Below are 16,461 nucleotides of genomic sequence, written 5' to 3' on the forward strand. Positions count from 1 at the left end.
TTTTTTTTTTTAAACTGTGAGGCCCGCTTAATGCGTGCGTAATTAACGAGCCCCACGGCAGCCATGCATGTGCACGGCACGGCAGCCATGCATGTGCGAACACAGTGACGGGGCGCCTCGCCGATCGTGCCCGGGCACGTTGCGTGAACCGCATAAACCGCACATTTCGAGCCCCGGCGATTCGTGCAGCGATGCACGCCACACGTACGGGCTATATATATATAGCCCCTCCCTCCCGGTTCGTCGCACTGCAGTACAGGTAAAAGGTTGGAGCGTGCAACAGCGGGTGTGTGTGTGTGTGTGTGCGCGCGGGGTGGATGGGAGCCTAATGCGCGTGATCGGCCGTAATGGCGACCACCTTCCGGTCTGCCAGGTAATAGCGCTGACCACGTCAGCGCTGTTTTCCCCTGCCTCCACTCTCTCACCCCACCGTCCCTCCTCACTATTTGCGGGCAAGCACGCCATCACGAAGCGAAGCGCTGATCGGGCGAATAAAGCTCACGCTTCACGATCCTTCCTCACGCTAATCACGCATGCAGTGTGCTCGGGTGTGCTCCCGAAACATGTTCGCAGTCTGGGTATCCCCGTTCCAGAGGCTCGTATAGCGTGCAGGATTGCGGTGGCTCCGTGCATCGGCAGTTCGAGTGAAGAGAGAATAGGGGGAGCTGAGTGTAGCTCGGTGTTGTTGTTGAAAATTCAAATTGCCGTTTAAATAGGTCGATTTCTTTCTAAAGACCAAACTCAGAGCGGGGTGTTCGTACTGTGTGTTCTCATGCATCTGGCTATCCCACGCAAACGCCTTCGTTTTGCTAAACGTTTCATATAATTCAGCTCATTTCCACGCAGCAGCCTTCAGCATACAAATACCCTCCAAACATTGTTGTTTACATCGAGCCGAATGTTTGTGAACCTTTGTTGCCTTGGAAGCCCTACATTTCAGCCATCGATGCTGCAGCGACGAGTGCAACTCGACCAAGGGAAGCGTGTAGCGGACTCACGTATGTTGAGCACCGGCCCGAAGACGCTGGTGTCTGCCACCGTGGAGCAGTTCCACCGCCGGTGCCTGAACTGGTGCTGGCACTCGCCGATGCCCATGCGCGCCCCTCGGCCCACGTGCGGCATGTGGTCCTCGTAGAGGTGGCACAGCTTGGTCTGGCCCCGGGAGAGGCCCAGCTGCAGCTGACCGCAGAGCAGCTGCGCGCCCAGCACGTACATCTGCGGGTTTTGCAGCACGTCGATACCCTGCAGGCCCATGTTTCTGCGAGGGGGAAAAAGAAAAGATAAAAGTTAGGCGAGTGGCAGGGTGTGCGGAAGGAGCGCTTAGAGTTGTTCCAGAATCCAGACCCTTTTTTGTATTACTCAGTACTTATCGAGACCACATTGGAGCGCTATGAGCCCCAAAGCCCTTTAGAGTTCCTGCCTTGACGTCACAATGGCCGTCATGTTGGTGATGAGGAGCACTGCAAGAAGCTCCGCGTTTATATAACTGGCTCGTCACCTGCTCCGACCAGGGGAAGCCATGCATGGTCAACCCCTGTGAGCCAACTATGGGCTCGGAAAAGTGTATTCAAGGCGCGACAACGACATATAAAGTAGTGCGAACGGCCGCTGTGGCAAATATTACTCCCAAGTGTAATTAGCATGCCTTCCACCAGTGACGCTGCCGTCGCTTCGCGATCAGAGTATAAAGATGGCCGTGCGAATAGGGTGCTCGACTTGGATTTATAGCCGACAATGTGACCACAGTTACGCACAGGCTGGAACGGTTCCCCGACGCTGCCTGTCTGTGCCTCTTTCAAAAAAAAAAAAAAAAAAAAAGATGCATGGAAAGCGGTGACTGGAACGTGTTTCGGGATTTACAGTAACCATCGAGCATTCTGCTATGCGGAACTTCGTTAAAACATTAAGTTGGTCTCGTCGGTACTTGCTTACTGGAATCATTTTCTTAGTGGTTTAAAAACACAGACATGTCATCTACGGGTGTCCCTTGTGTGGTTGTCGGAGATGTAGTGTCTATGTGTCTGTGTCTGTTATACTACGCGGAAAACAGGAGCAGGACTCTGAGTTCGCAAATTTTAGGCGAGTCACACTGCTGACGGCTTTTATGGGCTGCAGCCTGTCGTTATCACTGGACACTAATTTGAAACCGGGTCTTAAATGCGACAAGGATGATGAGCATTCGTAAGCATTTTGCATGCGAAGTCAACAAGACCCAAACACTCGGCCCTCTCTTTCCACCAGGATGCCTCGTTCGCTGAGCTGTTGTTATGAACCGCTATGTAGGCTTCGTATCCTCCTCCTTCACACGCTACATGTGGTTGCTGTACACTATGGTGGCGTAGTGTTTTCACGCCGTTACCTCTTGCACACACGTGCGAATGGTAGTATATTCCTGGTAACCCTTGTTCCTCAGTTAGCATTGAATCTCGTCTACGCTTGCTACACGTCTTGCTCGGCCCACCTATCTTTTATGCGTATAAAGAGGGCGATATTCGCTCAATACCATTTGTCTACCTCTTGGGCCGAGTTGCGAAATTCTAGAGGCCCATGTACTGTGCCACATCAGTGCACGTTAAAGAACCCCAGGTGGTCGAAATTTCCGTAACCCTCCACTACGGCGTCCCTCATAGCCTGAGTCGCTTTGGGACGTTATACCCCCATAAAAAATAAAACAAAACCAACCGCGAAAGGAGCAGAACGTTCCGACCTGCACAGCTCCTCGCTTCGTTTCCCACATTTCGGTCAACCGGAAGCGCTCTAGCTACTAGAGAGAAGAACGCGACACAGCGCAGCAGGCCGCAGAGCCGGAGAACACCGCCACACCACGGTGTGAAAAGTGATTTCGCATTCTCCGCGCACCACTACCCGGAGAACGCGGCGCATGTGCGCCGGTACGCTCAGCTGAAGATCGCGGCGCGAGGAATTCGCGCCCGGCAGAAGCCTACTCGGTCGACTGCGATGCTCGGGCAAGCGTCCGAGACAAGGCGAGCTAATTAATGAGGCGAGTCGCTTCCGAGGCGACCCATTAAGAGCGGGCAATTACGCGCCAGGTGTTGGCTCCGCTCCTGCTCGGCGCAGGTAAGTACGCGCAAACGCTACAAGAGCGGCAGCGGGGCGGCCGGTGGCGCCGCCGCTCCATCATCGCACTTCGCGGCCGTCGCGGAGACGTCTGGCGAGGCGCCTTATCTCGGCCGGTCATCGAGACCGCCGCTGTACACAAAGGCAGCAGAGAAGCCCCGCCTCTCCTTGACGCTCCGCTATGAGCCTCTTGTCTAGACTCTTGTCGTTCGCTCTCTGCGACAGGCTGACGACATATTGGGGTGAGTGACGCTGGGTGCTGTTGTGGTCGGCGATGACGACCTGTCTTCAAAACATCCATAGAAGGTTGTGAGCGCTTCCCCCTGCCTGCCTTACGCTAGCCTCTGTGTTTGGGACCTGATCGGCAAAGGATATTTTATCACCCTCAGAATTGATTATGATGGTGATGAATTTTAATGTTGCAATTACAGCTTGGGCAAAAAGTTCCAAGGCACAAGGTGTTTTGGCTTTGCACAACGTGGGGTAATGGACCCATTTCCCCAAGCATTTTACCCTAAATAAGCCAAGCACCGGGCCAGGTGAAAGCTTGTATCCGTTCTGAGAATTGTTGCGATCTGTTATCCTACGGATGTCAGACACGTGGATGTGCACAGGAATTTGAGTTTATAAATGAGTAGTATTTCTGACTTCCCTGGATAAGAGTGTGGTCCTGTTAACAAAGGAACCGAAGACAAAGTAAAAGAATTGTAGAGAGCGCGTTGGTGTCCACCTGGTTACTCGTTTTGGAGCGAAAATGCCAATAATGCGCCTCAGAGCATTTGAGGCGGTGGCAACACGTTTCATACACGTCAGCTGAGTAACCAACAACGTGCTGTGTTGCGTGACGTGTGGGAAAAAAAGTGACAGATCGTTTGGCCTCACGTCTTGTTTATAGACTGCAGAGAGCATGAGAAAAAATGGTGACTTGAAGCAACTATCTGCGTAAAAAAGAAATGTTCAAACGATCATGTTCAAGTGCAACTACTATTAATGAATGAAACACTGTCCTGAAATCCAAAAGTGCTCTGGCAATTCACATAGTAGAGTTCATAAAGCCTATACTGAGAGTGCTATTCACTATTTAGATATCTTTCACGAATTACAGTTTTCAGCCACCAACACACGAACCTTTCCCCAAAAATGAAGGCCATCAAGTAGCAAAAATACAAACGTCCAGTGCTACTGTCAACGATTGGCTTGCTCTGTAGAGCGAACGCTGCTGATCGCGTGTAGTATACAGGAGCAGTTGAATGGCCCTCGATGCCAGACCCTCCCAACTAACAAGGCACTTCTGCCGCAGGACGCTTGACTGGAGAGAGGGGCGGGGGTGAGGGAATGCCTCGAGAGGGCACGTCGTCCCTCGAGCACTCTCGGTACAATGGCTCTACAAGAGCCCGCGGTCCACTGCCGTCAGAACAGCGAGTGCGAGCGACGATCCAAAATTCACCCCGTATCGACTACGTGGGAGCATGACTCGTCCCCCGCCGCCTCTGTTAACCATATAAGCAGGGGTGCCACTTATGTTTGCCTTACTTTATCTGGATTTGAATGCAAGCGTGGGATTAACGCAGCGCTTTGTACGCTGACGCTCCACCTAGCGGAAAGTTGGGGATTCAAAACTGCTCGTGTAAGGCCGGGCTGGTGCACTGCCGTCGCGTCCAGACCGGCCGTGCTTGTGTACGACCGGCCTGGAGGCGACGGCAGTGCAACGCGCTCTTCTCCAGTCCAGCCGTGAATCTAATTGCCTTGAATCTTGAGCAGCGAAGCAGCGATATATGATAGATTATACACGCAATGTACGAATGCTTGATCGAATGTGAGGTATCAGTTATGGTCTGCCGTGGCAAAATAAAGCGCGTAAAATTGCACTTTTACAAACTGATTGCACCTGAACAAGAACGTTAGCTAATGCGAGAAATACATTCTCCAGACGAAATAACTTTTGGCTCTGCGAACAATGTTTTCAACGAAATGGCATTATTTAAAAAATAAAAAAACAATCACCCGACATAAATTCGCATAATAACGAAATAATCCCTCATCGGTTCAAATAAATCAGCGAAAGCAATAATAAACGATGTTAAATTAAGGTCGAGGACAAGAATAAACCTGAATTCAATCCAAATAGTAAGAACCATATCATTTCCAAACAATTGCTATCCGGAACTTACGACCATTGTCATCATTATCATTATTATGAATATCTCAAAGAAGAATGAAATTGGTTTTTGAGGAAAGGAAATGCGCAGTATCTGTCTCACATATCTCGGCGGACACCAGAACCGCGCCGTAAGGGAAGGGAGGAAGGTAGGAGTGAAAGAAGAAAGAGATGCCGTAGTGGAGGTCTCCGGAATACTTTCGACCACCTGGGGATCTTTAACGTGCACCTCAAAGGCCCCAAAAAGCATTAGCTAAGGATGAAATGGCGAAAGATGCGAAGCCGCTCACGATGCACATGAATCACATTGTAAGTAACCCATTCTTAGTTCTCATAAACCGAAAGTTGAATGTTAGCAATAACGACATGTTAGGAAGTTAGGAATAACGAATATTCCAGTTTAATTTAAGCTATTATTCTTCCAGTGTTGGCAAAGCAGAGCAATAAGTTTGTCTTCGAGTCTTATCAGGGCCCACAGCGCGCAAACAACAAATCCTTAAAAGAATAAGTTAATAATAGACAAACATTCAGAGAAGAACAGCGACAAGAAAGTACCACCAAAAAAGGAAGTAAAAAAAAACAATTCAAACGCATCCCCTTCCGGCATATAAAACCCAAAGAAACATTTATATTCTTATCTCTCCCTTCCTTTCTTTGACGCTTCCTCTCTTTCTGTTGCATGCCTGCCAGACAGATGCAGTGTATTTATTCACAAAGAACTCGAGGTTTTCTGGTGTGTATAGGCGCTTCACCACCGGATAGACTAATATGTGAAACTACGTATGTGTTTGCAAATTGCATTATATCACCTTATGCATTAATATTGGTGTTTTCGCGGTCTGGTAAATATCATCGTCTCCTTTGGTCCTGCCCGGATGACAGTATCATGAACTGCCAAGGAAGCAAAAGAATAAAGAAAGATTACCCTGCGATGTACTGAAGTGTGATAGGACAGAGTTTATGAGATTAAGAAGTCTCCGGGGATACAGTGGCCGCAGCTGGCGAAGGACAGGGTTAATTGGAGAGACATGGGAGAGGCCTTTGCCCTGCAGTGGGCGTAGCCAGGCTGATGATGATGATGATGAATCAAGCCACGGTTTGTATCTAATCTAACAAGCGACGGGCCTGCTTCAGCGAACTGCGTTATTTGCAATGCCCAACACATGATTATTATTCCTTGACTATATACCCTCTTTCTCTTGGCGCAGATGTCACTTTATTGGAGCAACCACGCGGAGTTATCAAATTTGACAAAAACTTCATTTTTTTTAACTGATTTAATTTTTTTCTCTTTAGGTACATTTCGACAGAATTGAGAGCAGCGAGCAGGACACACAGGAAGATGAAGCGGTCATCGCAGCTCCTGAACAATGCTGTCGTGAGTTCTTTCGTTTGGCATCTGTTCTTCTCGTTTTGTCTTGACATGTATACTTTGTTATGCGAGAGTCGAAGTACATATTGGCTTATGAATGAATATAATAGAAAGAAAAAAATCATAATAGGATATGAATCACCTCTGACACACGTGTACTCAAATTTGGCTGTATCCGGAAGCAGTCACATTGTCTTATCGCGATCCACGGTAGTACACTTCACCCGGATATTCATGAAGACAGTGTCTATAACGGCCCTTAATAACCGCAAGTGACAGCTAAGACATAACTCATCTCCCGCTAAGGCCCCTCTCCAAACATGCCTCATCATTCACGATGCAAAATACGTTTGGTATGTTTGTCTTCACTCATGTCTGCTGGCACCCCCTGGCGGTGGCCACCCGAACGCGACGCGAGCGCGGACAGCCGCACGCATCGCGTCCGTACCTCTTTTAGTAGTACCGCTTCTAGCCGACTGGCGGCCGGGGGTTCGTGAACCTCAGCGCATCATAGTCTATGCATGGCTGGCATGCTACGCGGAGTTCGCCGGCCGTAAAGAAAGCCGATGGCAGAGTGCTCGCGCGCGCCTGGGCAAACAGCTTTGACGGCTTCTCATCCGTCGTTTGTCGAGCTCGCTCGATGGGCTGCCCTCCCCCCAGTTCTCACTCGTCCGCTAGCGAAGAGACAGGGCTGCGCGGTGTTTGAATACGACGCCGTGTCGCATCGGTCGGCGGCAGCGGCTGTCGTAGTGGAGGACCTAAGAAGGGTCTTCTGTCATCCGCGCCGTCCGCCGAGTCTACCTGCCCGTTGACCTCGCCCCGTTGGCAAATACCCGCAACCGCGGCGGGAGATGGACCCTGCGCCGCGGTGGTGGTGTGGTGGATGTGTGCTTACGTATGCGCCGGCCCTGACAGAGTGGCTGGCTGTGTGGAGTGCCTTGGGGGAAAGTCTACAAGAGATGTTGTATATGGTTGAAGCAGTTGGTATATGGTTGGGGCATCCTTAAAGGTACATAACAAGCGCGAATGTCGGCCTCGTGTTCAGGAACCAGTCGACTGTTCCGGACGAAAAAGCTGAGTGGCTGAAATAAGGCGCTAGTTCATACATCGGCTTTCTTGGTTACTATGCCAGAGCTTAAGAGGGCGTTAAAAATGTAGTTCCATTGAAGCGTGTTTCCGCCGGTCTTGCTATTGCAATGCTGGGGAGAGTGACGAAACAATCAGAGTTTATTTTAGTCATCGATGTCTTCGTACGAATGCATTCTGAGAGCATTTTTGACCGTCGCAGTTCAGATGGAGGTCCGCATACTTGCCCATTTACTGGTCCCTTATGTGCAAGCACCATGGTCACTTTGTTAATTGGTTCGAATCAACACTCTTTCTATTTTAATCCACAACGGTATTCGCTTTTCTCCTTTTGAACAGTCTGTATCTTATAGATTATTTGAATCAAAATAGTCTCAGTGTCTTCTACCGGCTCTTTCGTGTCCATTGTTTCGAGGACAACAAAGCGACCACACCGGTTCCTCGTAAAGTAAGTTGTCCCTGTCTTCCTCCCTATCTCAAGCTTCGAACTTGCCAGTCCAGCTGAGCATTTTATGGGTTTCAACAGCGATCATTGTGAAGCGCCAAAGAAACGCCGCTCAGCGTTTCCGAGAGGTGTGAATTTATGGCTCGCGCGTGTTCGCGCAGCGTCGCCTCCACGGTCCCCCACGTGAGTCAGGGCCCAGGGACACGGGTGACGACAAAAAGACAGACGACCGGACAAAGGCTCACCGCCGCAGCGACGCTGCCCTCGGCCCTGTCCCAGGCGAGCGCTGCGTGCGACCGATAAATTAGGCCTCTCTTCCTCTCTCTCTTTCTCCCTCTATGAAGCTGCATATCGCCGCGGTGTCGAGGCGCGTCCTATATTCAAGTTCTTTCTCCGTTTTTTCGCCCCGGTTCAACCGCATTCAACACGTACAGTCCCCGCTCTGGAAGAAAGAAGAGAAAGCGGTCCTCCCAATATATAGACGTCCCAGCGTGTCCCCACGTGAAGCGGCCTAGTGAAGAAGCAACAGCGGCAGCAGTCAAGCGAGAGGCAGAAGCAACGACAGCAAAAAAGGGAGGAGAAGCGGAGCTCCAGAGACCGCCATAGCGGGAGAGAACCCCGGGCGGCGGCGTGCGGGAGGATTCGTCGTTTATGGGCGGCCACTGAAGACGACGAGACTCACAAAAGGGCGCCTGAGAGCCCCTCGCTGCAGCCGACGACGAAGGCCCATTGTGGCAACAAGTTTCTGAAAATCATGACTCTCTCAATGGAAGTGCCGACGACGAGAAGGGCGCTCGGCAGGGCGTCCTGTATACCTCCCTCTAGCAGTCGCTGGTTGCCTTCCCGTTGATGCTGCCGATGCCGCCGCTGCGGACCGACAGAGTGCGAGGAACGGAAGGGAAGGTCCTGAACTGATCGCGCGATGTCTTCGAAAGAACCGCTCCGTCACTGTGCTCAAAGCTGCACATCACGCGCAGAGAAAACCTCCGACAAAATTAAGTGCCACATTAGTCGCTGTACAACTAAGAGGTGCGTTCGTCAAAATGCCCAGTTCCTGCGCGAGGTTATTTATTTAACACAGTGTGTGCGGTAATCGTTCCTTGTACGGAAACTGAGTCCCTTCGTTCTGCGTGTACAGCCCAACTTATATACTTAACGCGAGCGCCACGACCGACACCGAAAAGAAGTCCTGCTGTTTCATGAGTCTATACAGCGGGATAAAGTGGTGGCTGAGTGCCAATGACTTTGTACTGGTTTCGAATGGTGAACACGCAGAAATGCGTACAAGAGGTACGTACACCAGACACATGTGGGGAAACGTGAACATTTGGGGTCTGTCTTTGAATGCTCCTCGTGTAGGAAACACTATGCTTCTGAAATTTTATCCGCTAGACATGATGTGAAGGCGTCTGGGCTACCCAGCTACGGAGAGGGCGCAGTAGCACATCGCTACCCCAAGTGCGCTTTCTTCTTATTTTTGGGCTCGAGTTGCGGCTCCCACTGCTTCGTATAACACCAGGCTCTGGCTATCCCAGCATAGCAGAAGCACTGTACCAGGAGGTCGGATGGAATATACAGCCCCGACCACCACACGCTCGTATTTTGAGGCTGCGGTATTTAGCACCGTGCCGGTGGACATGGGGAGGGGGAAAGGGATGGCCTTCACGCGCTCCCTGGCCACCATTGTCGCTCGTGATCGCGGGGCGTTCGGGTTCACGGTTCGGAGGTCACCATCTGCGGTTAGCCCAGGGAAGATGCGAAGAATGGGAAGACAGGCCTAATTCGGGCCGGGCTGTTCGGCAGCGCGCCTCTTTTCAGCGTGCCCACTCGAGGGTGACCACAGCGACCGCGAGGCTGCAACTCAAGCGACGACCGCTCCCGACCTCCTCCCCCATCCCCCCATACACACGCATACACTGTCAGTTCCTGAGCTTCTCACCGGCCGCTTTCCGCCGAGGGGCATATCGGTGCCTGAATATCAGCCCCCACCGCACGCTGAGCTCTCGCGGGAGCTTTCTGAGAAACAGCAAAAGAGCGAATAAGAAAAATAAACTAAATAAAATTGTCCTATATAAAATAGATGAAAAAAAAACGCCCGGTGAACTTCCTGCTCCAGCGCGGTATAAGAAACAAAAGAATAAACGAACTCCAGCGAGAAACACCCGTGTACAGCTCTCTGAGGTTGGCCGGTCTTTATGAGGTCGGCACCTTTAGAAGTCGATGGCCGCATTTACATGCTGTTCTGAAGGGTCTCTCCCCCCTTCCCTCCCTCTCCTTCACTCTCCCATGCTCTCCTTCAGCGGGAGAAAACGAACAGTAGGGGCGCCGCGGGCTGTTGTTACCTTCCGTGTTGAGCAGATGTTCTCCGGGCCCGCCGTTACGCGGCGCTGTTGGTGTGGCGGCTTCGGAACGGAGTTCAAGTACCGCGTCGGTCTCTCTTCATCTTCCCCCTTCCCTGTCAAACGACGCCTGTTAAATGCCAGTTTAAGCAAATGGATTTCTTTCGAGCTGTGCTTCTTTTCTTTTTCTGACTGTGATGTAGAAGCAGCCGCAGAGAGCCCGCCGTAAGTGTCACTGTTCAATTCATCCGCATTCCACGGGACGTATCGCTTTTCGAAGGCTGCTTTGTGCCATACTGAACTGAGTTGAAATAACATTCAGAACATAAGAACCCCGTTCTAAGGCCACAGGAGCATCGATGTTCACGGCAGAGCCGAAGGGGCCAATGACAGTGGAAGTGGTGCAAAGAACGTTTAATGTGTTCCCGGAGAACGTGCTGTTGGAAATAGCCACCCTTTCTGAGTGAAATGACTGATTATGTTCAGCGCAGCATATAGGACCGGCTTTTTTCACAATTAAGGTCTGAGCAGTTAAAATGCCGGTGTCCGATTTTATTGGATTTTGATAGAAGGAAAGCACGGACATGATCCCTTACTTCACTCGTAGTGTCCAATTGTGACCTTCTTGCAAGCCACCAACAGACAAGGGAAGGGCATGGGCGATATGATCATCCCTTGCCACTGAAGTGTTAAGAAGCCCGTCGGTTTTTCTTAAACAGCATGTCTGAAAAAATACGTGTTGTCCCAAGTTCCGTCATTACGAAACATTCATCAGACAGCTCTACATAGAGATTTCAACTACACGCCCATGCATTCCACTTAGTAAAACTCGCCCCAGAACTAAAGCTTTTTTTTTTTTGCCATATAATTCTTAAAGTGTAATCTAAATTTATTCCTTTAAATGCATTTTACACCCCCCTAGTGCCATAGCCGGGAATTCATCAACTAACCATTCCTTCCAATCAGTTACCTCACAAGTGACAAGAACAGCAGCGCTCGCTTAGTACAGATGCCTCAAGGAAGCTAAGCACGAAACCAGTAGAAGAGGCGCGTGTCAGTTTCTACAAACGGCTTAATGAGCTGTATTGCTTGCCCTCAAAACGACACAGCCCGCGCATCCGGTCCAACGGTGCCGATTCTATGTTTTTGTCCATCGCAATGACCATAATAGCTCTGTAAGGACGCCGGCACGCTGGAAGCGACGGCCAACAACGTCAGCGGAGGCTGAAGAAACGACGCAGTGGTGGGAAGCGTGGGAAGGGCGCACAGTGGTGCGTCCCTCTCTGTACGCGCCTGCTTAGTGCGCGGTCGGCAGCCCAGCCAAAGGCACCGTCCGATTGTCCCGCCGCCGCCGCCGGCACTATACCGTAAGTGGCACCCTGCGCTAGCTCTGGAGGGCGGGCAGGCGATGATCAACGCCGCTGCGAAGAGAGAAGCCACGCCCCTAGACGTTTATTTTCTCTCTTTCCCTCTCTCTCTCTGTCTCTAGAAGTCGTTTGCAGTGCTACTCGAAGGCGGCAGTCCCCTTCCTCGGGTTCCGGGGAAAAACAGTTCTTCCAACTCTATGGCGCCCCGGACGCGCAGCAGCATGGGCGGTGCCGTGGCCTTGCCAAGGTCACGCAGAAGGTCATTCGCTAGGGCGCGAAATAGAGAATAGCAAAAAAGAACCAATTCTAGCTTTCCGTGTGGTTGCTTTAGGCCTCGGTTAGTGCGCGAAAAGGGGCGCCTGCCCAAAGCTGTGTCGAAGTCTCGAAACTGGCAGAAACTCCATATTCCGGGGTGGGTTAGATGGCAAGCCGTGCACACCAGAACGAACACGAAATTTCAAAACACGGCTGACTAAGAGGCGCCTTTCAAGGATACATATGCATGCACATCTACAGAGGGGTCCAATGGCAAAAACGTTAGCATTGGAACACCGCCGTGAATGTTTCGACAATCGATATCCACTTGGTGCAACCGCGAGTGCACTTCGTCGAAATCTAAAACGCTCATTCCTGGTTGCGTGAAGCGCCCTGTTTAAACTGTCAATGCAAACATTTAACATGGGAATCAACCGGGGGAGTTGTATCACCTCTGATAGGCTGGTCACACTGAGTAAGGAACTTGAGACGACGAGAACTGTGCTTTGACGACCACGGTCAACCAACGCAAAAGATCCACAGCCAACTCTTGTACTGAGAAAGGTTGACACTCGACCGGCTGCCTCCATAGCTGAAGTTTTGTTGGCTTTAGTAACAGGTCAAATCATTTGCCAATTCATTTGTCACTTTGCCTATGTGGTTGTTTCGAGACTGTGTGTCATTTGACTCCGTGACGTCTGACAGAAAATGCTATTGTGCCGTCCATTTTTTGTCTTAAACAATGCAGCGACAAGCCTAAAGGGTCGGTAGATAAAGTCCAGAGGCCCGTGACACTAAGAATTTTTCCTCAAAGTAGAAAGTTTTCTATCGTGTGAAAAAAAAAAAAACATTTATGTTTTGTCTATCCGAGAAAAATGGATCAGGCTAGTTATTTGGCGAAGAGTTTCATTTTTCTTGATAGTAGTAGCAAAAGACCTCTATTCGACCATAATTTACAGGCCGAGCATGTCGACCGCCTGGGCGACCAGACGTCGCTGTTCTTCTTCCCCTTCAACGCCAAGCCAGTCGAAGTTGGTTTGCAAGGGTGCACCACACCGCCGGTAAGCGCTACTCGAGACATACTCAAATGTATCTGTTTCGTTTGTTTATTAATTTATTTAGGGATACGGCAAGCGACCATTTTGGCCCGTGCAGGAGAGATATTACAGTACATAATGCAAACATAAAAGCAAAGAAGCGAGAAAAAGTTTCCATAAAACACTGAAAACAGACATCTGTTTCTGTCTACGGGTGGCCAAAATGATCAGAACTGACATGTATCCTGCCCGCCCAGTTCGGCAGAAACCGAGAAAGCCACCGCCAGGAAAATCTGATTGCGTCACCGATACGTGAACACCTGCGCGAGTGTGGTGCATATATAACTGACACTCGGAGGTGTAGGTGCCATTGTTACGGCCTGCCCCGTTCCAAGGACAGCGCAGGAAAACGTGCGAAAGTCGGTCTCGAGGCCACCTATAGCGCTTGATTATACGTCTTCCACCATAAAGCGAAGTGTCCACGAACAACTGCTATAGTCTCATTCCTGCTCCGCCGCCTACTACGCAACATTCACGCCTTGAGCTGTCTATAGCGTGCAGCGTGTCGAAGACAGGTGCGAATAACGGGGCGATGGCTTCATCAATCAAGGCGGGCCATTGTTCGTGTTGCCGTCGAGCTGTCTATAGGCCCCAGCTATATTTCCGGCTTCCTTTATTTGTTTTTTTTTTGTTGTTCAAAACGACGCCGAGGGTTGCAGCTTCGTCACTGCCTACAAGCTATGCGTTTTCAGGGTAGCAGTTGCATGATCAAGCGGAACAGTGGTGAGTATAAGGCTGATCGGCCTGCAGAGTCGCAGTATTAAGGACGTGCTCCCCTAAATTATAACCTTCTGTAGGTAGCTTGCAGACGCAGACAGTACACAGAAAAAGACGGGACACCGGCTTCACTTCGACTAAATTTTACTGGACGCGCACATTTTATGTATACACTTCAGTGAGCACTCACAGGACCGTCGTGATTGACACAGGTCTCGCATCTCCCTCCATCCCCCTTGCGTTAGTGGCATGCGCCTGCGCAGATAATCAATCCCTTTCAGCGCCAACGTCAGACGCGGAGTGCTGACACACTTATGTCTCCCGGCCTGTGATATGTGTGTCACATCCCCGTCTTTGGCTTTGGCAATAAAAGCGATTGATTATCTGCGCAGGAAGGGGGGGGGGGGGGGGGGGATGAAAAGTGAGACCTATGGTCAATGACGAGGCTCCTGTGAGTGCTCAATGAAATGTATATTTGTCACGTGCGCGTTCAGTAAAATTTAGTCGAAGTATAGCCGATGACCTGTCATTTTCTGTGTATCTGCGTCTGTTTCTTCTCCAGACGATTGACTCCGGCAGCAGTGCGACAACTGAATTTGGAACGGATGCTTATGTGAACTAGCAAGTTAATGCCGTGTGTGTAACTATGACTATTGCGTGGCGTCATCTAGTTATCTATAATACACCGATGTAGCTTCAACATTAGCGGTGCCCCCGCTGCTGCAGACATTGCCCGTAACTGAAGTTCTTAGCGGGTTCCCAGTGGATTCAATGTTCTAAAATAGGAGGACAGAGATGTGAACAGGCTAACAATAGACAATACTTCGTTGCCAGTTTCGGATTTGTTCAAAAATATTGAAATTCTAGCTAAGGAACTCAGTGGACCATATTTCTTTTGCTCTAAGCGAATGAAGCCACGTGACATTGATGGCATTTTTTTTTTTTTGTTAGGAGAAAATTGGCGAGAGCATAGTGTGGTGTAACCGCTTTGAAGAACACCACCCAGAAATAGATAAGCAGATGCATCATGGCCACTGTATCAATTCCGCGCATGCGCGGTACTCTTTGCAACGTCGGGAGCCGGAACGCGCTGAGAGCCAGCAACGTAGAAAACAGGGGGACGTATGCTTGCAGAAATGCCATAGCATTTAAAATCGAACGAAACGACAGCAGTGGCGTAACGCAGGTGTCTGATCGCGGGTGTCAAGGCCGACGCGCGACTTCACACGCTTCTCTCGGCAGGGGGCAGTGCGCCACTTTACTTCAGCGCTCGTACCTGCAGAGGCCCCCGAGTTTGATGGAGCGCTGCGGAGGATGGAAACTGACAGGGGATCAAGCAGCGGAGCCACAGGACCCTCCATACACGTATGCCTGTCCTGGGTTTGTAGCTTTTCGCGAAAGCGTTTCTTCTTTCCGGACGCATCGTGTACCGCTTGATGTGCACTGTGCACCATGCCCACAGATTAACGACAAGCGCATTTTATCGACGCGAAGTTGCTTATGAAAGCATTTTTTTTTCTTCGCGTACCGTAGGATTGCACCATAACAATCAATATATCCGCAGGTACCTCCTGGGACGATTGTAGTTTTGTTCTCCTATTTTTTTTTTTTTTGTGTGAAAAATGCGCAATAATGATTTTATATGACAGTGTTAACTACTCGGTGCGAGCGCAGGACGAACTATTCAAAGCAGTATTTTTCTGCGCATCGGAAGGTTAGATGATTCCAAATCAATATGCTAATAACAGTATCTTAGAATATTTCATAGTTACATCACAGTTGAAAGTGATGTCCAAGAATGTTGGAGTTGTGATAATGTGAAAGATATAATACGCGCACCAGTCTGAATTAAACGAGAGTTTTATGGCGCCATGTGTTCTGATTAGTCTCGTCTCGCTATCGTTAATTTGGCGTCTTTGTTCCTCAGGCATTCGAAAGGAAGTTGTACAGCGCTGCAATGAAAGTCTAATTGATAAGCTTTCGACTTGAGGTCATTAGCGTGCGTGCGTGCGTGCGTGCGCGCGTGTGTGTGTGTTTGTGCGTGTGCGTGTGCGTGTGCGTGTGCGCGCGTGTGTGCGCGCGTGTGTGTGCGCGTGTGTGTGCGCGTGTGTGTGCGCGTGTGTGCGCGCTTGTGCGCGCTTGTGCGCGTGTGCGCGCGTGTGTGTGTGTGTGTGTGTGTCAGGATGGTTGTCCAGGGTTATCCGGGTTCTCCAGAAAAGCCCGTTATTGCCAACGGCGTTAGCGTTCGACAACCACTTGTTTCTATATCTCTGGAAGCTTTCACTGGTTTGTTGTCAACATGTTTGGCTGGAATCAGATGAACGCCTTAGAGCGGCAGCGCAGTATGCAGTCAGTGCGTCTGACATCGATGGATAAAATGCTGCTCTGCAATGAAAAGGCACGCGGTTTTGAAACGAGCTGGGCCATGAAGGATATCAAGCATTTGCGTGCACGAAGTGTGAAGGACTGTACTGAAGACAACACACGCAGACTTCTATTCTTCTTGCACTTCTTTACATTGTGCTCGGGAGGCCCTTCGAAGAAGTT

The 16,461-nt window shown here is 50.2% G+C and overlaps 1 protein-coding gene across 1 annotated transcript in view; it reads right to left on the bottom strand.

Moving 5' to 3' along the window:
- The window catches only part of LOC149358454 (protein Wnt-5b-like), a 74,027-nt gene that overhangs the window by 25,416 nt on the left and 32,150 nt on the right, over window positions 1-16,461 (bottom strand). The window contains exon 3 of the mRNA XM_089570524.1: window positions 999-1,258. Within this exon, the coding sequence (XP_089426650.1) occupies window positions 999-1,258 (260 nt within the window). The remainder of the gene's footprint in view (window positions 1-998; window positions 1,259-16,461) is intronic.

Source organism: Amblyomma mixtum, chromosome 2 (assembly GCF_055824585.1).
Source record: "Amblyomma mixtum isolate Tamu chromosome 2, ASM5582458v1, whole genome shotgun sequence".
Classification (NCBI taxonomy): domain Eukaryota; kingdom Metazoa; phylum Arthropoda; class Arachnida; order Ixodida; family Ixodidae; genus Amblyomma; species Amblyomma mixtum.